This window comes from Oncorhynchus gorbuscha, linkage group LG22, assembly GCF_021184085.1.
Source record: "Oncorhynchus gorbuscha isolate QuinsamMale2020 ecotype Even-year linkage group LG22, OgorEven_v1.0, whole genome shotgun sequence".
Lineage (NCBI taxonomy): Eukaryota > Metazoa > Chordata > Actinopteri > Salmoniformes > Salmonidae > Oncorhynchus > Oncorhynchus gorbuscha.
Genome location: NC_060194.1, coordinates 2,237,000 through 2,261,039, shown reverse-complemented (window position 1 = coordinate 2,261,039; position 24,040 = coordinate 2,237,000). Strand labels below are relative to the sequence as shown.

The window sequence follows — 24,040 nt, the reverse complement described above, 5'->3', positions numbered from 1 at the left end:
TCCAGAGTACAGGCCTTGGTGTAGCACTCATTCCTTCGACGATAAACTCAAATCCGACCATCACCCCTGGTGAGACAAAAACCCGCGACTCATCAGTGAAGATCACTTCTTTTCCCTTTTTTTCAGTCCTGTCTGGTCCAGCGACAGTGGGATTGTTATGCAGGTGAATGAGGACCCAAAAGCGACTTGGCGAAAACAGAGTCTTTATTCCAGTAAAGGAAATAGGCAATACTCCTAGACAAATCGGAGCAGAAAACAAAACATAAAAAAACTAATTCCACTCGTAGTGACGAGGACAGACTGGAGACTTGACCATAAACTGTAGGTTGCCTCAGGAAGGCACCGACCGTAGCAGACTCAGACACCTGCTCACACGCAGCATCTGAGGGAAACAAGACACGACAGGGCGAGACAAAGACACAGCACGGTGAACAATATACAAGGATCCGATAGGACAGAAACGGAAGACAAGGGGAGAAATAGGGACTCTAATCAGAGGGCAAGATACGGAACAGGTGTGAAAAGATTAGATGATTGATTAGGGGAATAGGAACAGCTGGGAGCAGGAACGGAACGATAGAGAGAAGAGAGAGAGGGAGGGAGAGAGAAAAAAGGGAACGAACCTAATAAGACCAGCAGAGGGAAAACGAACAGAAGGGAAAGCAAAATGACAAGACAATATAAGACAAAACATGACAGGGATTGTGCCCATAGGCGACTTGTTGCCAGTGATGTCTGGTGAGGAACTGCCTTACAACAGGTCTACAAGCCCTCAGTCCAGCCTCTCTCAGCCTATTGCGGACAGTCTAAGCACTGATGGAGGGATTGTGCATTCCTGGTGTAACTCGGGCAGTTGTTGTTGCCATCCTGCACCTGTCCTGCAGGTGTGATGGTCGGATGTACCGATCATGTGCAGGTATTGTTACACGATGTCTGCCACGATCAGCTGTCTGTCCTGTCTCACTGTAGTGCTGTCCTAGGCATCTCACAGTACGGTCATTGCAATTTATTGCCCTGGTCACATCTGCAGTCCTCATGCCTCCTTGCAGCATGCCTAAGGCATGATGAGCAGGGACCCTGGGCGTCTTTCTTTTGACATGTTTCATTGTTTCATTGTCAGTAGAAAGGCCTCTTTAGTGTCCTAAGTTTTCATACATGTGACCTTAGTTGCCTACCGTCTGTAAGCTGTTTGTGTCTTAACGACCGTTCCACAGGTGCATGTTCATTAATTGTTTATGGTTCATTGAACAAGCATGGGAAACAGTGTATAAACCCTTTACAATGAAGATCTGTGAAGTTATTTGGATTTGAATTATCTTTGAAAGACAGGGTTCTGGAAAAGGGAGCGTATCTTTTTTTGCTGAGTTCATATAGAAGGCAGGTAAATACCTTTCACTGAGCTGTGTAAAGACTGACAACGGTGAGACAGTTAATTGTAATTTATCTTAATGTTATTTTTTTGTTTGCAGGTGCACTATCCTGACCTTATGTCTCATCATCTCGGACCCTAGACGAGGTACGATCACGAATATCCTACCAATGGGACATCAAAAACTGTAATATCCAATGTTTCACGGAATCGTGGCTGAATGCTATTTGGATATTCAGCTTGCGGAATACATGCTGCTCCGGCTATAGAACAGCTCCGGTAAGACAAGGAGGGACGGTCTGTGCATATTTGTAGAAAACAGCTGGTGCATGAAGGAGGTCTCTCGATTTTGCTCGCCTGAAGTAGAGTGTATTGTGATAACCAGCATCTTGTCTCAGCTCCTGCTTTCCCCAGTCTGTTCAAGTCAACCAGCATCTTGTCTCAGCTCCTGTTTTCCCCAGTCTGTTCAAGTCAACCAGCATCTTGTCTCAGCTCCTGTTTTCCCCAGTCTGTTCAAGTCAACCAGCATCTTGTCTCAGCTCCTGTTTTCCCCAGTCTGTTCAAGTCAACCAGCATCTTGTCTCAGCTCCTGCTTTCCCCAGTCTGTTCAAGTCAACCAGCATCTTGTCTCAGCTCCTGTTTTCCCCAGTCTGTTCAAGTCAACCAGCATCTTGTCTCAGCTCCTGCTTTCCCCCAGTCTCACTTTTTCTCTTCCTCTTGGTTTTGATCCTTGCCTGACCTGACTCTGAGCCTGCCTGGTGTCCTGTGCCTTTGCCTCTACTCTGGATTACTGACCCCTGCCTGTCCTGACCCCTGCCTGACCTGACTCTGAGCCTGCCTGGTGTCCTGTGCCTTTGCCTCTACTCTGGATTACTGACCTCTGCCTGTCCTGACTCTGAGCCTGCCTGGTGTCCTGTACCTTTGCCCCACAACTCTGGATTATCAACCCCTGCCTGCCTTGACCTTTTAATTTGCCTGCCTGTGTTGTTGCAATAAACATTGTTACTTCAACAGTCTGCACATGGGTCTTTCCTGAAATCTGATATTTATAAATATTAAAAAGAACATGTCCGAGTATCGACCCCTGCAGAACACCTTTATGTACTTCCAGAAATGCGGACTTAACCCCATCAATCACTATGGCCTGAGTTCTGTCACTAAGATAATCATGAAACCATGAACAGGCGCCAGAGCTCACGCCTATCGAGGACAACTTATTCAAAATAAAATATTTGTATTTCACCTTTATTTAACCAGGTAAGCAAGTTGAGAACAATTTCTCATTTACAACTGCGACCTGGCCAACATAAAGCAAAGCAGTGCAACATAAACAACACCACAGAGTTACACATGGAGTAAAACAAACATACAGTCAATAACAATAGAAAGTCTGTATACAGCATGTGCAAATGAAGTACGGAGGTTAGGCAATAAATAGGCCATAGTGGCGAAGTAATTACAATATAGCAAGTGACACTGGAGTGATAGATGTGCAGATGAAGATGTGCAAGTAGAAATACTGGTGTGCAAAAGAGCAGAAATAAACAACAAAAAACAAATATGGGGATGAGGTAGGTAGTTGGTTGGATGGGCTATTTACAATAGTACTATAGTAATAGTACTATTCCCAGGCCTAAACCCTGATTGGTTTACATTCAAAATACATTTCTCAGATAAAAAATGTTCTACATTTATCAAGGATTCAAAAATCTGAGCAAGACAAAAAAGCCTTGAATGGGGGCAATACTTACTAAGATCCCTACTACCCCCTCCCTTATGGTGCGGCAGCACAAGAGCTGATTTCTATACTTATGGAATATTTCCTGATAACAATGTTAGATTAAAAAAAAAAATTGGGTTCTTGAGCCAACAATGTTAGGTGCTGCACACTTAAGCAGACCAGGATCCAATTGGTTTTCCCCCTGTAGATTTCTTGTTGTCTACTGCTAGAAAAGCATCCACGACTTCTTTTTTTGTAAATAACCTAAAATAACATCTTTGACTGTCTTTTCTCTTATCATTCGGCAAGTTTCCCCTTTCGGCATCGGATCAACATCATTGTTAGAAGTTCTTTCAAAGAGAGCACAAGAGTTTACTGCCAAATCACTATCCCCAACAATGACATGCTCCATTTTCCCTCCCAATCACAAAAGTCTTTACTGGCCCATAAATCTTCACCTCCTCCATGTTATCTTCACTTCAAGAAAAAATGATCATCAACATTGAGTTGTTCAGTACATCCTGTCATCTCCTTCAGACCGAAAACTCTTTGGAAGATTCTTCATGACACACACAGACACACACAGAGACCATTAACAGACACAGTAGCAGAAAGCGAAAGACAACCCACCACTAATTGGACTGAATTTAAACTGGCAACAAAAGGCTGGGCTCGAAGATTCCAGTCCTGGTTTGTACAGGCCCTGCTTTGTTGTTCATTGTCCCTGTTTTTTCTGTTCTAATGCTGTGTTAACACAAATATTTTTTTCAATGATGGCCTCTCTCCCCTCCATCTCTCTCTCGCTCTCTCTCTCTCTCTCTCTCTCTCTCTCTCTCTCTCTCTCTCTCTCTCTCTCTCTCTCTCTCTCTCTCTCTCTATCTCTCTCTATCTCTTTCTCTCTCTCTGTGGCGCATGAAAGGCTTTTGGCCCCACATTACGCGTAGTCCGTTCCCACACACACACCACAGGAGCTGCACAGGCAACCAGGATGACCCTGAAACCTCCTCCGGAGTGGAGCTACTGTCGTCGCCATCAGAAGGCTGCTGCTGCCTCTCGTCATGTCTTCCAACGCTGAATTTCCCCAAAAGCTTCGGACTGTCATCTTCTTCCTTTGATCCTGTGGGGACGTGAGACAGAGACAGACAGAAAGAAAGAAAGAAAAGAAAAGAGAGAGAGAGAGAGAGAGAGAGAGAGAGAGAGAGAGAGAGAGAGAGAGAGAGAGAGAGAGAGAGATGATGGGGAAGTTACAGAATATGGAGGAAGGGGGGATAGTGGAGGGCTTCAGCACGGAGGAGCTGGAGTGCATGATCTGTTACTGCCCATATAGCCTGGGCAGCCGGCGCCCTAAGGTTCTCGAGTGCTGTCACCGCCTGTGTGCCAAGTGCCTGGCCAAGATCTTAGACTTGGGCGAGTCGCCACCCAATGCTGTGGTGTGCCCGTTTTGCCGGTTCGTCACTAGTTTCCCGGGAGAGGCGGTGGGTAACCTGCCAGATGACTGCAACTTGGTGGCCGCGCTGACCCTCCAGATCCGGAACCAGAGGAACTTGCACTACCCCAATGAGGGCCCCACCGAGCTACTGCTCAGCCCCAGGCACCTAAGCTCACTCATGGGCAACCCTCCCAGCGGCTCCCCATCCTCCTCCACTACCACTACCACCACCCACACCTACTCCTCCATCCGCGGCTCACCCAACTACATGGTCATCACCATCATGGAACCGCCTCCATCCCCTCAGGACCACCACCCCTACCAACTTCACTCCCACCCCCCTGGAGTGGGCACCATCCAGGGTAGGGATTACCACTCCTCCAGTCTGGACTCCATGGCCTCCATCACCCAGAGGTGGGCGGTGTGGAACTGCGCCGCCCGGGCGCTGGTGTGGGTGTTGGGGCTCCTCTACTTCAGCTCCTTGCCCATGGGAGTCTACCTGCTCATCATGCAGAAGACCACCCTGGGGGTCCTTCTGGTAAGCCTGGTCCCGGCAAGCCTCGTCATGATCATGGTCTACGGCTTCTGCCAGTGCCTCTGTCACGAGTTCTGGGACCTTATGCCCCATAGCAGCCAAAGAACGATCATCCGAGGAGGTTAAGAACGGGTTGCAGAAATGTTGCATTTTTCCGAAGGAGATTGTTACTACTGACAATGGAAATTGGCATCCTGGATACCATAGAATATTTCTTTTTTTTAAATGTTATTTTAATTTTTACTCAGGCTCAAATGACTTGGTGTATTGTATATGGGAAGAGAGCAGGTACAAGAGATGTACAGTTTAGATCAATGTTAAGTTTGGGCATTTTCAGTTCTAGTCATTCATTTAGATGATGTCATTTGTGTACTGTGTAAACAAAACGGTCCACCAAATATCCAACTATACTTAAATAAGAAGTCGCAGTAAGTATTTTATGAAGCATTCTTTTTTCATTTAACAATATAACTATCTGGCCATAATTGGCACAGTAGAAATGTATACATTTTGTATTGAAAGCACTTAGAGGGAGGAACAATGGTCTAATGCTAAGCTTTGGCAAGTCAGTGTAAATAATAATTTGTTATAAAGGACGTGAATAATGTGGAGGACACCAAGAATATGAGTTAGTCATAATATAACCGCCACCATAAATTCATACTATCATCATCATTCTGGTGTATGTGACAATAAAACATCATTAAAAAAAAAGTTTTAATGAAAATTGTTTCTCAAATGTGTAGTTAATTTGACTTATGCATATCACCTTCAGAATGTTTACAGGACAATCCACACAGGAGAGTAAATGGATGCTTCTCATTCAGAATTGGGTGCAGAAACGCAAATGACGAATTGACCACGGCAGTCAAGGGTTGTGATCATTACAGCACACAACAGATTTTTTTTTAAATTGAACACAACAGGTCTTATTCATTAGGGCACACCAGGAGCAAAAATGTTTTGCAACAGGAACACAAAAACAAGTGTTCATTATTGGACAAGTCCAGAACGTTCCTTCTTGTTTCAGTCAGTTTTCTTCCAGTTGGGGCCTAATGAACACAGCCCAGGTCTTATGAATAACCCCTTTGTTTTAATAATAATATTTAATATCTTAATGAGATGTTTGCAAATATCTAAGGACAAGTGCAAAATGGAGATGTGGATTAGCTATGCTATTAACAAAACTAGGTTCACATAGATATATTTTTTGGAATGATTTTGGAACAGGAAATACTATCAATGCCCAGCAATAAATGTTACTGATGTTGTTGCATTTTCTCAAATAGCATAACAAATGTAATACTTTATACACATTACATTGCCAGGCTTTCTTCTTTTGTAGTCCTAACATACAGTTGGGGGAATTCAAAAGTTAACCTGTAGGGGGGTAAATTGAGACGTTTACATTTACATTCAGCATAATTCCTTCAAGGGAAGTATAGTATTCTTTCTAACAAATATATCTACATAAATTGAACTAAAATATGAACGCAACATGTAAAGTGTTGGTCCCTTGTTTCATGGGCTAAAATAAAAGATTACAGAAATCACAAAAAAACTTATTTCTCTCTAATTTTGCCACAACTTGGTTTACATCTCTGTTATTGAGCATTTCCCCTTTGCCAAGATAATCCATCCACCTGACAGGTGTGGCATATCAAGAAGCTGATTAAACAGCATGATCATTACACAGGTGCACCTTGTGCTGGGGACACTAAAAATCCAATCTAAATTGTGCCATTTTGTCACACAACACATTGCCACAGATGTCTTAAGTGTTGAGGGATCGTACAATTCAAATCAAATGTATTTATATAACCCTTCTTACATCAGCTGATATCTCAAAGTGCTGTACAGAAACCCAGCCTAAAACCCCAAACAGCAAGCAATGCATGAAGCACCTGACGATTGACATGCTTACTGCAGGGATGTCCACCAGATAATTTTATGTTAATTTCCCTACCATAAGCTGCCTCCAATGTCGTTTTAGAGACTTTGGCAGTACATCCAACCGGCCTCACAATCACAGACCACATGTAACCACGCCAGCCCAGGACTTCCACATTCGGCTTCTTCAGCACCCCCCCGTCGGGGGCAGAGGGTGCTGAAACTGTTGCATGTTGCATTCCTATTTTTGTTCAGTATGTATTTCAACATGTTGTGTATCTCTGGGAATAATTAGAATTAATCTCAACACTACAGATTTGAATACATAGCATCCCAAAAAGTGGTCTCAGCACTACCTACAAATGTCTGTACTGAATGAAATATTACTACTACCTTTAAAAAAAACGTATATATATTTATTTCACACAATTTAACACAATACCATTTTTTGTCTGAATCATCTTAATCATCTTCAACAATGATCTGAAATCAATAATGGGCGTATACTCTTAGAATCTCCACCAGGCACAGCCAGAAGAGGACTGGATACCCCTCAGAGCCTGGTTCCTCTCTAGGTTTCTTCCTAAGTTCCTGCCTTTCTAGGGAGTTTTTCCTAGCCACCGTGCTTCTGCATCCGCATTGCTTGCTCTTTGGATTTTAAGGCTGGGTTTCTGTATAAGCACTTTGTGACATCTGCTGATGTAAAAAGGGCTTTATAAATACCTGACACATCTTTAAACACAGATGTAAAACCTAACAAAAATGCTGTACTTTGTTAAACATATTTAACAGGCCAGTTACCTTATATCCTGGCGATAATTCCTTGCATTACGCCTGGGAAGAAAATACTTAAATTTTCTCAACTTACAATTTGCTCAACCATTGGCTCAACTTACCCCAAGTCAAACGTTTTGACAATATTAGTCCACACAGCTACAAGCATCTTCAACGGTTGTGCGAAGTTGCTGGATAATGTCGGGAGCTGGAACACGCTGTCTTAAACGTCGATCCAGAGCACCCCAAACATGATCAATGGATGACATGTCTGTTGAGTGTGCAGGCCATGGAACATTTTTGACATTTTCAGCTTCCAGGAATTGTGTACAAATCGTTACTGAAGACAGAGTCATGAATGATATTTCAAAAGAGGAAGTTAATTATTTTAAGCAGGTGTTCTCTTTTTCATCTCATCCTCTCCCACTGAATGAAGATTACGGTAAGGAATTCTTTACAAATAATATAAAAATGGAAAATTAACAAATGCACAGAAAGATCAGTGCGAAGGCCAAATTACAGAGGAAGAACCTTTTGAGGCTATTAAAGCCTTTCAGTCTGGAAAAACCCCAGGGCTTGATGGCATACCGGTAGAGGTACACTACCGGTAGAGTTGTATCAAGCCTTTTTTGATATACTAAAAGCTCCATTGTTAGATTGTTTTAACGACTCCTATAGAAATGGTAGTCTGTCAGGTACTCAGCAGGAAGGTCTGATTTCTCTATTATTGAAACAAGACCCAGATGGTAAATATAAAGACCAAGTCTATCTAAAAAACTGGATGCCCCTCACACTTCAATGTTGTGATGCAAAAATACTAGCAAAATGCAGAGCACTCAGAATTAAAAGGGTTTTACCAGGTATTGTTCATCCTGATCAGACAGGTTTTTTACATGGACGATACATTGGAGATAATATACGACAACTACTAGAAATAATAGAACATCATGAAACATATAAGAAGCCAGGAATGGTATTTATAGCAGATTTTGAAAAGGCCATTGATAAAGTAAGACTGGATTTTATTTATAAAAGCCTGGATTTTTTAAAATTCCGGTCATTCTCTTATAAAATGGGTAAAAAATAATGTACAGCAACCCCCGGCTGTAAAATAGTAAATAACAGCTACTTCTCAGAGAGTTTAGAATTGTCAAGAGGAGTTGAACAAGGGTGTCCACTGTCACCATATCCATTCATTATGACCATCGAAATGTTAGCTATTAAAATAATATAATAATAATAATAATATATGCCATTTGCAAATCCAGCGACTTACAGTCACGTGTGCATACATTCTACGTATGGGTGGTCCCAGGGATCGAACCCACTACCCTGGCGTTACAAGCGCCATGCTCTACCAACTGAGCTACAGAAGGACCACCAAAATCAGATCCAATAGCAACATTAGAGGATTAGAAATCCAAGACTTAAAAACAAAGGTGTCCATGTATGCCGACGACTCAAGTTTTATATTAAGTCCGCAAGTTTAGATCCCTGCAATGTCTCATTGAAGATCTAGATAACTTTTCTGGTCTCTCTGGACTAAAACCTAATTATGATAAGTGTACAATATTATGTATTGGATCCTTAAAAAATACAACATTTACATTACCTTGCAGTTTACCTATAAAATGGGCTGATGGTGAAGTTGACATACTCAGTATTCATATCCCAAAATATATAAATAAGCTCTCCACAATGAATTTCAATAGAAAACTAGACAAGATCCTGCAACCATGGAAAAATTGCCCTGATTAACTCCTGAGTCATATTTCAATTGACTCACTTACTTATGGCACTGCCTACTGCTTATGATTAGTTTTTCAAATCATACGAGCAAAATATATTTAGCTTTATCTGGGACGCTATAAACCAGACAAACTAAAACAAGCCTATCTATATAATGAATATGAATTGGGTGGGTTGAGATTATTAAATCTAAAAGCTTCACTTATTCAAAAGTTTTATTTGAACCCTAAGTGGTTCTCAAGTAGATTACTAAGAAAAGCTCATCCATTGTTTAAAAATGGCCTTTGTGCAGATTACCATGTCTCATTTTTGATTAATTGAAAATTATACTTTTTTCAAAGTATCTCTCTTTCAAACAAGAATTGCAGAGCTGGCTGCAATTTCAGTTTCATCCCCCTGAAAAGACAGAACAAATATTACAACAAATATTATAGCTGAACTCAAATGTGCTGGTTGATAAAATACCTGTATTTATGGAAAAGATGTTTGAAAAGGGTATTTTGTTCTTAAATTATATTGTAAATTGTAATGGTAGAGGTTATGTCCTTCATGGAGTTATCAGAATTGTACGGGAAGGTCTGCTCAATCCAAGGTGGGTGGCAGCAGGAGGAGGTAGGGAAGTGGTCTGTCTGCCCAATATAAAGGATCAAAACTGGAGGAGGCAGGTGGCAGCGGGAGGAGGTAGGGAAGTGGTCTGTCTGCCCAATATAAAGGATCAAAACTGGAGGAGGCAGGTGGCAGCGGGAGGAGGTAGGGAAGTGGTCTGTCTGCCCAATATAAAGGATCAAAACTGGAGGAGGCAGGTGGCAGCGGGAGGAGGTAGGGAAGTGGTCTGTCTGCCCAATATAAAGGATCACAACTGGAGGAGGCGGGAGGAGGTAGGGAAGTGGTCTGTCTGCCCAATTTAAAGGATCAAAACTGGAGGAGGAATAAAAATAGGAAGGCAGAAACTACGGACAATGCATACTCAGACCTGTCACCCATTGAGCACGTTTGGGATGCTCTGGATCACCGTGCACGACAGCGTGTTCCAGTTCCTGCCAATATCCAGCAACTTCACATAGCCATTGAAGAGGAATGGGATAACATTCCACAGACCACAATCAACAGCCTGAACAACTCTATGTGAAGGAGACGTATCGTGCTGCATGAATCAAATGCTGGTCACACCAGATACTGACTGGTTTTCAAATCCACGTCCATACCTATGTAAACATGTTTTATTTGTGACCAACAGATGCATATCTGTATTCCAAGTCATGTAAAATATATAGATATGGGCCTAATTAATTTATTGCAATTGACAGATTTCCTTATATGAATTGTGACTCATTGAAATCTTGTTGCATGTTGTGTTCATATTTTTGTTCAGTGTAGTAACAGGTCTAAGTAGAATAATTATTTTTTACATAATACCGCAGAAGCATTGTTTTGCTAACATAACAATGTGCACCTTTCATCTCCAGTCGATACAGATACTCTGTCTATCGACATTTTGTCTGGTGGTAATGGGGTTACTTTGGCAAACATGTCAGAGTGGTCATTCCTTCCTATCAGGTTTCAGGTAAGACCCAAGTGCAGACTGTGTAGAAGTAACAATATTTATTATAACAACAGGGACAGGAAAACGACAGGTCAAGGCAGGCAGGGGTTGATAATCCAGAGTAGTGGGGCAAAGGTACAGGATGGCAGGCAGGCTCAAGGGCAGGCAGAGTGGTCAGGCAGGCGGGCTCGGCGTCAGGACAGGCAAGGGTCAAAACCAGGAGGGCGAGAAAAGAGAGACTGGAAAAAGCAGGCACTAAGACACAAATCATTGGTAGGCTTGAACAAACAAGATAAACTGGCACAGACAGAAAACACAGGTATAAATACCCAGGGGATAATGGGGAAGATGGGCGACACCTGGAGGGGGGTGGAGACAAGCACAGGTGAAACAGATCAGGGCGTGACACGTCCAGCCCGATGTTCCGTATGCAACAGGAGTTCCCTGCTCCAACCTGATGGCTGCATTCACCTTTCTGTTTCACTTTAAATATCATGGTATGTGAAGTGAAACTGAATGTTGGCGGTGGCCCGTTCCTGTAGGTTCATGCTCTACAACATCCGCAGAGTACGACCCTGCCTCACACAGGAAGCGGCGCAGGTCCTAATCCAGGCACTTGTCATCTCCCGTCTGGATTACTGCAACTCGCTCTTGGCTGGGCTCCCTGCCTGTGCCATTAAACCCCTTCAACTCATCCAGAACGCCGCAGCCCGTCTGGTGTTCAACCTTCCCAAGTTCTCTCACGTCACCCCGCTCCTCCGTTCTCTCCACTGGCTTCCAGTTGAAGCTCGCATCCGCTACAAGACCATGGTGCTTGCCTACGGAGCTGTGAGGGGAACGGCACCTCAGTACCTCCAAGCTCTGATCAGGCCCTACACCCAAACAAGGGCACTGCGTTCATCCACCTCTGGCCTGCTCGCCTCCCTACCACTGAGGAAGTACAGCTCCCGCTCAGCCCAGTCAAAACTGTTCGCTGCTCTGGCCCCCCAATGGTGGAACAAACTCCCTCACGACGCCAGGACAGCGGAGTCAATCACCACATTCCGGAGACACCTGAAACCCCACCTCTTTAAGGAATACCTAGGATAGGATAAGTATTCCCTCCCCCCCTTTAAGATTTAGATGCACTATCATAAAGTGACTGTTCCACTGGATGTCATAAGGTGAATGCACCAATTTGTAAGTCGCTCTGGATAAGAGCGTCTGCTAAATGACTTAAATGTAAATGTAATGAATGATAAACACAGCAATCAGGCAAACCTACTAGTTTATCAAACTGGCAAAGTTGTTTTGTACAACTTTTCACATAACCCACATTACCATTTTCTATGAAGCCGTCTGTGTCATCAGGGCAGGAACTCGGGTCACTATGAGAGGCCTCATGATGACGTATCCTTTTGACAGTAGTTTTGACAGTAGTCAATGGAAATTCTGGCAACAACTGAGGAGGATTCACAAGGGTATATGTGTCGCATGATGTACCTTTATTCTGAGGTCTGACAAGCTGTGAAAACAGCAAGTGAACAGTGAATTACACGTGGACCTGTTTACCTCAGTTGGTAGAGCATGGGGCTGGCAACGCCAGGGGTGTGGATTCAATTCCCGCAGGAGACCAGTATGAAATAAAGTACGAAAAGTTGTCCTGTTATCAACTGATTTCAGCCAGTTTATGGCTGTGGGTTGACTGCATTGTTTAAATGGAATGATGGCAGTTAATTAAAAAATAATTATGGAATCATTCCTCCAAAACTGTCTGGCTAGCTAGGTAACAAACATACAGTGCAGATAAATTGTTAAAATTAATTATTTTACACAATATCTTATCACAGCGCTGGCAAACCATGGTTGACCCTCTCCCTGACCAAAATGGCCGACCTTTAACCCATCATAAGAAGGTTCATAGCCATTCTAGTATTCTAATTCGAAATTCTATGGCTAGTGCACTGTTGTAGTCAGACATGAGTTAGCTAATACCACCATAGCTGCATCCAATATGACATGGGTCGGACCTCAGAGGCTAATGTGACTGTTTAGTCTAAATTACACTAACTTACAGTGCTATGGAAATGCGATCACATTGTTAAAGTAGGCAAATCATTTGTAGTAAACAACTTAATATGAGGTCGACAAATTCACTTTATAAAGTTGGCAATGTTGTCATTACTGTTACTAGCAAAGTTTGTCAAAAATAGTTAGCAATGCTAATGTTAGCTAGCTAAAATATATATATATATATATATATATATTTCACCTTTATTTAACCGGGTAGGCTAGTTGAGAACAAGTTCTCATTTGCAACTGCGACCTGGCCAAGATAAAGCATAGCAATTTGACACATACAACAACACGGAGATACACATGGCATAAACAAAACATAGTCAAGAATACAGTAGAACAAAAGAAAACAAAAAGTCTATATACAGTGAGTGCAAATGAGGTAAGTTAACGAAATAAATAGGCCATGGTGGCGAAGTAATTACAATATAGCAATTAAACACTGGAATGGTAGATGTGCAGAAGATGAATGTGCAAGTAGAGATACTGTGGTGCAAAGAAGCAAGATAAATATATAAATACAGTGTGGGGATGAGGTAGGTAGATAGATGGGCTGTTTACAGATGGGCTTTGAGCAGGTGCAATGATCTGAAAGCTGCTCTGACAGCTGGTGCTTAAAGCTAGTGAGGGAGATATGAGTCTCCAGCTTCAGAGATTTTTGCAGTTCGTTCCAGTCATTGGCAGTAGAGAACTGGAAGGAAAGACGACCAAAGGAGGAATTGGCTTTGGGGGTGACCAGTGAGATATACCTGCTGGAGCGCGTGTTACGACTGGGTGCTTCTATGGTGACCAGTGAGCTGTGATAAGGCTGGGCTTTACCTAGCAGAGACTTGTAGATAACCTGTAGCCAGTGGGTTTGGCGACGAGTATGAAGCGAGGGCCAACCAACGAGAGCGTACAGGTCGCAATGGTGGGTAGTGTATGGGGCTTTGGTGACAAAACGGAGGGCACTGTGATAGACTTGTTGAGTAGAGTGTTGGAGGCTATTTTATAGTTGACATCACCAAAGTCGAGGATCGGTAGGATGGTCAGTTTTACGAGGGTGTGTTTGGCAACATGAGTGAAGGAAGACAATTTGAGATTTAATTTTGGATTGGAGATGCTTAATGTGAGTCTGGAAGGAGAGTTTACAGTCTAACCAGACACCTAGGTATTTGTAGTTGTCCACGTATTCTAAGTCAGAGCCGTCTAGAGTAGTGATGCTGGATGGGCGAGCAGGTGCGGGCAGTGATCAGTTGAATGGCATGCATTTAGTTTTACTTCGCGTTTAAGAGCAGTTGGAGGCCACGGAAGGAGAGTTGTATGGCATTGAAGCTCGTCTGGAGTTCAGTATAAGGGATGACGCTACCCATCCCTTATACAAGATAATTGTCATCAGCAAATGCTGAATAGCATAGCGCCACAGTCAAATAATATTACTAAAAAATATTCATATTCATGCAATCACAAGTGCAATATTGCAAAACACAGTTTAGCCTTTTGTTAATCCACCTGTCCTCTCAGATTTTGAAATTATGCTTTACAGTGAAAGCAATTAACTCGTTTGTGTAAGTTTTTCGATAGCATGACAAAACATTATCTACACTAAGCATTAAGTAGCTAGGTCATGAAAATCAGAAAAGCAATCAAATTAATAATTTACCTTTGATGATCTTCAGATGTTTTCACTCACCAGACTCCCAGTTACACAACAAATGTTCCTTTTGTTCCATAAAAATTATTTTTATATCCAAAATACCTCCGTTTGTTTGTCGCGTTATGTTCAGAAATCCACAGGAAAGAGTGGTCACGACAATGCAGCCGAAAATTCCAAATAGTTTCCATAATGTCCACAGAAACATGTCAAACGTTTTTATAATCAATCCTCAGGTTGTTTTAAAAATATATATTTGATAATATATCAACCGGGAGTGTAGGTTTTTCAATAGGACAGGGAGAAACAATGGCCGCTTTACTCTGTTGCGCAAAACTCACTCTGAGAGTGACTTACGCAATGTGATCTTTCTCGCTCATTTTTCAAAATAAAAGCCTGAAACTATGTCTAAAGACTGCTGACACGTTCGGGAAGCCATAGAAAAAGGAATTTGATTGATATCCCTTTAAATGGAGGATAGGCATGTATAGGAACAGAGAGGTTTCAAAATAAGAGGCACTTCCTGATTGGATTTTCCTCAGGTTTTCGTCTGCAATATCAGTTCTGTTATACTCACAGACAATATTTTGACAGTTTTGGAAACTTTAGAGTGTTTTCTATCCTAATATGACAATTATATGCATATTCTAGTTTCTGGGGCTGAGAAATAGGCAGTTTCATATGGGTACATTTTTTTTGCCAAAAACAAAAATACTGCCCCCTACATTTACATTTACATCTACACGCAAAAGGTTAACACAGTGTCCAAAGAGGTGCCAGGAGTATACAGAATGGTGTCGTCTGCGTAGAGGTGTATCAGAGAATCACCAGCAGCAAGAGCAACATCATTGATGTATACAGAGAAGAGAGTCGGCCTGAGATTGAACCCTGTGGCACCCCCATAGAGACTGCCAGAGGTCCGGACAACAAGCCCTCCGATTTCACACACTGAACTCTATCAGAGAAGTAGTTGGTAAACCAGGAGAGGCAATTATTTGAGAAACCAAGGCTGTCGAGTCTGCCAATAAGAATGTGGTGATTGACAGAGTCGAAAGCCTTTGCCAGGTCGATGAATACGGCTACACAGTAATGTCTCTTATCGATGGTGTTTATGATGTCGTTTAGGACCTTGAGCGTGTCTGAGGTGCACCCGTGACCAGTTCTGAAACCAGATTGCATAGGGGAGAAGGTACAGTGGGATTCAAAATGGTCGGTAATCTGTTTGTTAACTTGGCTTTCGAAGACCTTGGAAAGACAGGGTAGGATAGATATAGGTCTGTAGCAGTTTGGGTCTAGAGTGTTTCCCCCTTTGAAGAGGAGTATGACGCGGCAGCTTTCCAATCTTTGGGAATCTCAGACGATACGAAAGAGAGGTTGAACAGGCTAGTAATAGGGGTTGCAACAATTTCGTCAGTTCATTTTAGAAAGAGAGGGTCCAGATTGTCTAGCCAGGCTGATTTGTAGGGGTCCAGATGTTGCAGCTCTTTTAGAACATCAGCTATCTGGATTTTGGTAAAGGAGAAATGGTGGGGGCTTTGGCGAGTTGCTGTGGAGGGTGCCGGGCAGTTGACCGGGGTAGGGGTAGCCAGGTGGAAAGCCTGGCCAGCCGTAGAAAAATGCTGATTGAAATTCTCAATTATAGTGGATTTGAAATCTAATTTCAAATCAAATTAAATCAAATTATTTATATAGCCCTTCGTACATCAGCTGATATCTGAAAGTGCTGTACAGAAACCCAGCCTAAAACCCCAAACAGCAAGCAATGCAGGTGTAGAAGCACGGTGGCTAGGAAAAACTCCCTAAAAAGGCCAAAACCTAGGGAGAAACCTAGAGAGGAACCAGGCTATGTGGGGTGGCCAGTCCTCTTCTGGCTGTGCCGCGTGGAGATTATAACAGAACATGATCCAAGATGTTCAAATGTTCATAAATGACCAGCATGGTCCAATAATAATAATCACAGCCAGAACAGTTGAAACTGGAGCAGCAGCACGGCCAGGTGGACTGGGGACAGCAAGGAGTCATCATGTCAGGTAGTCCTGAGGCATGGTCCTAGGGCTCAGGTCCTCAGAGAGAGAGAAAGAAAGAGAGAAAGAGAGAATTAGAGAGAGCACACTTAAATTCACACAAGACACCGAATAGGACAGGAGAAGTACTCCAGATATAACAAACTGACTCTAGCCCCCCGACACAAACTACTGCAGCATAAATACTGGAGGCTGAGACAGGAGAGGTCAGGAGACACTGTGGCCCCATCCGAGGACACCCCCGGACAGGGCCAAACAGGAAGGATATATCCCCACCCACTTTGCCAAAGCACAGCCCCCACACCACTAGAGGGATATCTTCAACCACCAACTTACCATCCTGAGACAAGGCTGAGTATAGCCCACAAAGATCTCCACCATGGCACAACCCAAAGGGGGGGGGGTGCCAACCCAACCCAGACAGGATGATCACATCAGTGACTCAACCCACTCAGGTGACGCACCCCTCCCAGGGACGGTATGAGAGAGCCCCAGTAAGCCAGTGACTCAGCCCCTGTAATAGGGTTAGAGGCAGAGAATCCCAGTGGAAAGAGGGGAACAGGCCAGGCAGAGACAGCAAGGGCAGTTCGTTGCTCCAGAGCCTTTCCGTTCACCTTCCCACTCCTGGGCCAGACTACAGTCAATCATATGACCCACTGAACAGATGAGTCTTCAGTAAAGACTTAAAGGTTGAGACCGAGTTTGCGTCTCTGACATGGGTAGGCAGACCGTTCCATGAAAATGGAGCTCTATAGGAGAAAGCCCTGCCTCCAGCTGTTTGCTTGGAAATTCTAGGGACAATTAGGAGGCCTGCGTCTTGTGACCGTAGCGTACGTGTAGGTATGTACGGCAGGACCAAATCAGAGAGATAGGTAGGAGCAAGCCCATGTAATGCTTTGTAGGTTAGCAGTAAAACCTTGAATTAAGTTTGAGACCGAACGGAGCAAGTGTGACACTCACGTGTCCAAAATCAGTACTCTAAGCACTCAAGTGGACTCTGCAATGCAGCAGAATACGACTGGAGGAAGTCCAGAATGGTCACGCTCTACAGCGTGACTATCAATCCAAGCAACCGGAGCCCTGTACTCACAGGAGTAAAGACGATAGGGAACCATACTTAGGTAGCTTTTCCCCACCTCTGCTTTGTGGGAAGTTATTTTCTGTTTAGTGTTTTCTGCACCTGACAGGACTGTTTTGGTTTAGTTTATTCTCTTTGTTATTTTGTTCCAGTGTTCAGTTCAATAAAAGTCATGAACACTTACCACTCTGCGCTTTGGTCCGATTCTTCCTCTTCAGACGACGACACCCGTTACACACAGGTTAGTTGAGGTAATATGTATGTGTAGTTAAAGTGACAATGCATAGATAACAAACAGAGTAGCAGCTGCGTAAGGAGGACAGAGGGGCAATGAAAATAGTCTGGGTGGCCATTTGATTAGCTGTTCAGGAGTCTTATGGCGGGGGTAGAAGCTGTTAAGAAGCCTTTTGGACCAAGACATGGTGCTTCGGTATCGCTTGCCGTGCGGTAGCAGAGAGAACAGTCTATGACTAGGGTGGCTGAAGTCTTTGACAATTCTTAGGGCCTTCCTCTGACTACCCTCTGTAGTGCCTTGCGGTCGGAGGCCGAGCAGTTGCCATACCAGGCAGTGATGCAACCAGTCAGGATGCTCTCGATTGGTGCAACTGTTTAACTTTAGAGGATCTGAGGACCCATGCCAAATCTTTTCAGTCTCCTGATGGGGAATAGGCTTTGTCATGCCCTCTTCACTACTGTCTTTGTTTGTTTGGACCATGAAAGTTTGGTGATGTGGACACCAAGGAACTGCAAGCTCTCAAACTGAATGGGGTGTGCTCGGTCCTCCTTTTCATGTAGTCCACAATCATCTCCTTTGTCTCGATCACATTGAGGGAGAGGTTTTTATCCTGTCACCACACGTCCAGGTCTCTGACCTCCCTATAGGCTGTCTCCCGTGTTGAGGATCAGCATGGCAGATTTATTGTTACCTACCCTTACCACCTGGGACCGGCCCGTCATGAAGTCCAGGATCCAGTTGCAGAGGGGGGTGTTTAGTCCCAGGGTCTTTAGCTTAGTGATGAGCTTGAGGGCACTATGGTGTTGAACGTTGAGCTGTAGTCAATGAAAATCATTATCACGTAGGTGTTCTTTTTGTCCAGGGGGAAAGGGCGGTGTGGAGTATCAGGAATCAAGGTAAGACCCAGATGCAGACACATTGAATGGACAATTGTTTAATATCCAAACAGGGTCAGGGAAAAGTTAGGGCAGGGCAGGCAGGGGTCAGTAAACCAGAGGTGTGCCAAAGGTACAGGTCGGCAGGTACGGTCAGGGCTAGGCAGAGTGGTCAGGCAGGCAGGCTCGGAGTCAGGACAAGCAAGGGTCAAAACCAGGAGGGTGAGAAAAAGAGAGACTGGGAAACGCAGGAGCTGATAACAAAAATGCTGGTTGACTTGACAAGACGAACTGGCAACGGACAAACAGAGAACACAGGTATAAATACACAGGGGATAATGGGGAAGATGGGCGACACCAGGCGTCCTAACTGGGCGCATACCTAGTTGACCCGGGTGTCGGCTTTGAAAATCTGCGATGAGGCCTGGGTCCAGGATGTCCCTGTGTTATGCACGTGAGTGAGGACCCAAAAGCGACTTAACAGAAACGGAGTTTATTCAAGTCCAAACAGAAAATAACAAATCCTGAATCCTTAACAGGAAATGTCCAAACGGGGATAACAGAAATCCTCTAGATTGTAGAGGGGAATAACAGGATAAGCGGCCACAGACTGCAGGTCCCTTCGGGTAGGCGCAGGCCGTAGCTGACAGAGACACCTGCTCACACGCAGCATCTGATGAAGGCAAAACACGACAGGACGGAACAAGAACACAGCACAGCAAACAAGGATCCGACAAGGACAGAAGCAGAAACAGAGAGAGAAATAGAGACTTAATCAGAGGGCAAAATAGGGGACAGGTGTGAAAGAGTAAACGAGTTCGTTAGGAAAATGAGGAACAGCTGGGAGCAGGAACGGAACGATAGAGAGAGAGAGAGAGGGATAGAGAGAGGGAAAGAAACCTAATAAGACCAGCAGGGGGAAACGAATAGAAGAGAAAGCACAGGGACAAGACATGACAATATATGACAATACATGACAGTACCCCCCCACTCACCGAGCGCCTCCTGGCGCACTCGAGGAGGAACCCTGGCGGCAACGGAGGAAATCATTGATCAACGAACGGTCCAGCACGTCCCGAGATAGAACCCAACTCCTCTCCTCAGGACCGTAACGGGAAACGATGAAGAGGGAATCTAGTGCAATTACTATTATGAAAAATGAGACACGGGTAGAGAACTGTAAGAGTTAGAGCAATCAGGACCAAACAGGCCAGGAGAGTAACAACTATGGACAAACTGAGACACAGCAAGGCTAAGACCAGGAACAGGAGAGAGGCGGTGACTGTGGACAGACTGAGACACAGCAAGTGCAGGAACAGGACCAGGAGAGATGCGGTGGCTGGGGACAGACTGAGACACAGCAAGGGCAGGAGCAGAAGCAGGAAGAGAGTTACCGGACTAAGTCTGCGCGCAGTCCGAACAAGCAGCCACGAAACGGCGCGTGTCACGCTCCTGAGTAGGCCACCAAAAACATTGGCGAATAGAAGCAAGCGTACCCCGAACGCCGGGGTGGCCAGCTAACTGGGCAGAGTGAGCCCACTGAAGAACGGCCAGACGAGTAGAAACGGGAACGAAAAGAAGGTTCCTAGGACAAGCGCGCGGTGACGGAGTGTGAGTGAGTGCTTGCTTTACCTGTCTCTCAATTCCCCAGACATTCAACCCGACAACACGCCCCTCAGGGAGAATCCCCTCGGGGTCGGTAGAGGCTACAGAAGAACTGAAGAGATGGGATAAAGCATCAGGCTTGGTGTTCTTAGTGCCCGGACGATAAGAAATAACGAACTCGAAATGAGCGAAATACAGCGCCCAACGAGCCTGACGCGCATTAAGTCATTTGGCAGAACGGATGTACTCAAGGTTCTTATGGTCAGTCCAAACGACAAAGGAACGGTCGCCCCCTCCAACCACTGTCGCCATTCGCCTAGGGCTAAGCGGATGGCGAGCAGTTCGCGGTTAGCCACATCATAGTTACGTTCCGACGGCGACAGGCGATGAGAAAAATACGCGCAAGGGTGGACCTTATCGTCAGTATGGGAGCGCTGGGACAGAATGGCTCCCACGCCCACCTCTGACGCATCTACCTCGACAATGAACTGTTTAGTGACGTCAGGTGTAACAAGGATAGGAGCGGATGTTAAACGCTTCTTGAGGAGATCAAAAGCTCCCTGGGCGGAAACGGACCACTTAAAGCACGTCTTGACAGAAGTAAGGGCTGTGAGAGGAGCTGCCACTCGACCGAAGTTACGAAAGAAACGCCGATAGAAATTCGCGAAACCGAGAAAGCGCTGCAGTTCGACACGTGACTTAGGAACGGGCCAATCGCTGACAGCATGGACCCTAGCGGGATCCATCTGAATGCCTTCAGCGGAAATAACAGAACCGAGAAAAGTGACGGAGGAGACATGAAAAGCGCACTTCTCAGCCTTCACATAAAGACAATTCTCTAAAAGGCGCTGGAGGACACGTCGAACGTGCTGAACATGATTCTGGAGTGACGGTGAAAAAATCAGGATCTCGTCAAGGTAAACAAAAACAAAGATGTTCAGCATGTCACTCAGTACATCATTAACTAATGCCTGAAAGACAGCTGGAGCATTAGCGAGACCGAACGGCGGAACCCGGTATTCAAAATGCCCTAACGGAGTGTTAAACGCTGTTTTCCACTCGTCCCCCTCCCTGATGCGCACGAGATGGTAAGCGTTACGAAGATCCAACTTAGTAAAGAACCTGGCTCCCTGCAGAATCTCGAAAACTGAAGACATAAGGGGAAGCGGATACCGATTCTTAACCGTTATGTCATTCAGCCCTCGATAATCCACGCAGGGACGCAGGGTCCCGTCCTCTTCCTTAACAAAAAAGAACCCTGCTTCGGCGGGAGAGGAGGAAGGAACCACGGTACCGGTGTCGAGAGCTACAGACAAATAATCTTCGAGAGCCTTACGTTCGGTAGCCGACAGAGAGTCTAGTCTACCCCGTGGGGGGGAGTAGTACCCGGAAGGAGATCAATACAACAATCATACGACCGGTGAGGAGGAAGGGAGGTGGCTCTGGACCGACTGAAGACCGTGCGCAGATCATGATATTCCTCCGGCACTCCTGTCAAATCACCAGGCTCCTCCTGTGAAGAGGGGGCAGAAGAAACAGGAGGAATAGCAGACATTAAACATTTCACATGACAAGAAACGTTCCAGGAAAGGATAGAATTACTAGACCAATCAATAGAAGGATTATGACACACTAGCCAGGGATGACCCAAAACAACAGGTGTAAAAGGTGAACGAAAAATCAAAAAAGAAATGGTCTCACTATGGTTACCAGATACTGTGAGGGTTAAAGGTAGTGTTTCACATAATATACTGGGGAGAGGACTACCATCCAAGGCGAACATGGCCGTGGGCTCCCCTAACTGTCTGAGAGGAATGTCATGTTCCCGAGCCCAGGCTTCGTCCATAAAACAGCCCTCCACCCCAGAGTCTATTAATGCACTGCAGGAAGCTGCTGAACCGGTCCAGCGTAGATGGACCGACAAGGTAGTACAGGAACTTGACGGAGAGGACAGAGTAGTAGCGCTTACCAGTAGCCCTCCGCTTACTGATGAGCTCTGGCCTTTAACTGGACATGAAATGACAAAATGACCAGCGGAACCGCAATAGAGACAGAGGCGGTTGGTGATTCTCCGTTCCCTCTCCTTAGTCGAGATGCGAATACCCCCCAGCTGCATGGGCTCAACACCTGAGCCAGTGGGGGAAGATGGTAGTGTCGGGGAGAGGGGGGACACAGTTAACGCGAGCTCTCTTCCATGAGCTCGGTGACGAAGATCTACCCGTCGTTCTATGCGAATAGCGAGTTCAATCAAAGAATCCACGCTAGATGGAACCTCCCGGGAGAGAATCTCATCCTTAACCTTAGCGTGGAGTCCCTCCAGAAAACGAGCGAGCAACGCCGGCTCGTTCCAGTTACTGGAGGCAGCAAGAGTGCGAAACTCTATAGAGTAATCCGTTATGGATCGATTACCTTGACATAGGGAAGACAGGGACCAGGAAGTTTCTTTCCCAAAAACAGAACGATCAAAAACCCGTATCATCTCCTCCTTAAAGTTCTGATACTGGTTAGTACACTCAGCCCTTGCCTCCCAGATAGCCGTGCCCCACTCCCGAGCCCGTCCAGTAAGGAGAGATATGACGTAGGCGATACGAGCAATACCCCTGGAGTACGTGTGGGGCTGGAGAGAGAACACTATATCACACTGGGTAAGGAACGAGCGACATTCAGTGGGCTCCCCAGAGTAACACGGTGGGTTATTAATTCTGGGCTCCGGAGACCCGGAAGCCCAGGAGGTAACCGGTGGATCAAGGCGGAGATTGTGAATCTCCTCCGAGAGGCCGGAGACTTGGGCGGCCAGGGTCTCAACGGCATGTCGAGCAGCAGACAATTCCTGTTCGTGTCTGCCTAGCATCGCTCCCTGGAACTCGACAGCAGAGTAGAGAGAATCCGTAGTCGCTGGGTCCATTCTTGGTCGGATCCTTCTGTTATGCAGGTGAGTGAGGACCCAAAAGCGACTTAACAGAAACGGAGTTTATTCAAGTCCAAACAGAAAATAACAAATCCTGAATCCTTAACAGGAAATGTCCAAACGGGGATAACAGAAATCCTCTAGATTGTAGAGGGGAATAACAGGATAAGCGGCCACAGACTGCAGGTCCCTTCGGGTAGGCGCAGGCCGTAGCTGACAGAGACACCTGCTCACACGCAGCATCTGATGAAGGCAAAACACGACAGGACGGAACAAGAACACAGCACAGCAAACAAGGATCCGACAAGGACAGAAGCAGAAACAGAGAGAGAAATAGAGACTTAATCAGAGGGCAAAATAGGGGACAGGTGTGAAAGAGTAAACGAGTTCGTTAGGAAAATGAGGAACAGCTGGGAGCAGGAACGGAACGATAGAGAGAGAGAGAGAGGGATAGAGAGAGGGAAAGAAACCTAATAAGACCAGCAGGGGGAAACGAATAGAAGAGAAAGCACAGGGACAAGACATGACAATATATGACAATACATGACAGTACCCCCACTCACCGAGCGCCTCCTGGCGCACTCGAGAGGAACCCTGGCGGCAACGGAGGAAATCATT

At 45.1% G+C, this 24,040-nt stretch overlaps 1 protein-coding gene across 1 annotated transcript; it reads left to right on the top strand.

The window, feature by feature from the left end:
* Window positions 1-4,039: 4,039 nt before the first annotated feature.
* rnf182 (ring finger protein 182) lies at window positions 4,040-5,767 on the top strand. Its single transcript, XM_046320586.1, has one exon. It carries the CDS (start codon window positions 4,322-4,324, stop codon window positions 5,177-5,179), a length of 858 nt encoding a protein of 285 aa, XP_046176542.1. The 5' UTR covers window positions 4,040-4,321; the 3' UTR covers window positions 5,180-5,767.
* Window positions 5,768-24,040: the final 18,273 nt, after the last annotated feature.

Bases quoted from the DNA above. Each gene is read 5' to 3' on its own strand.
- rnf182 (XM_046320586.1), top strand. From the start codon at position 4,322: ATGATGGGGAAGTTACAGAATATGGAGGAAGGGGGGATAGTGGAGGGC.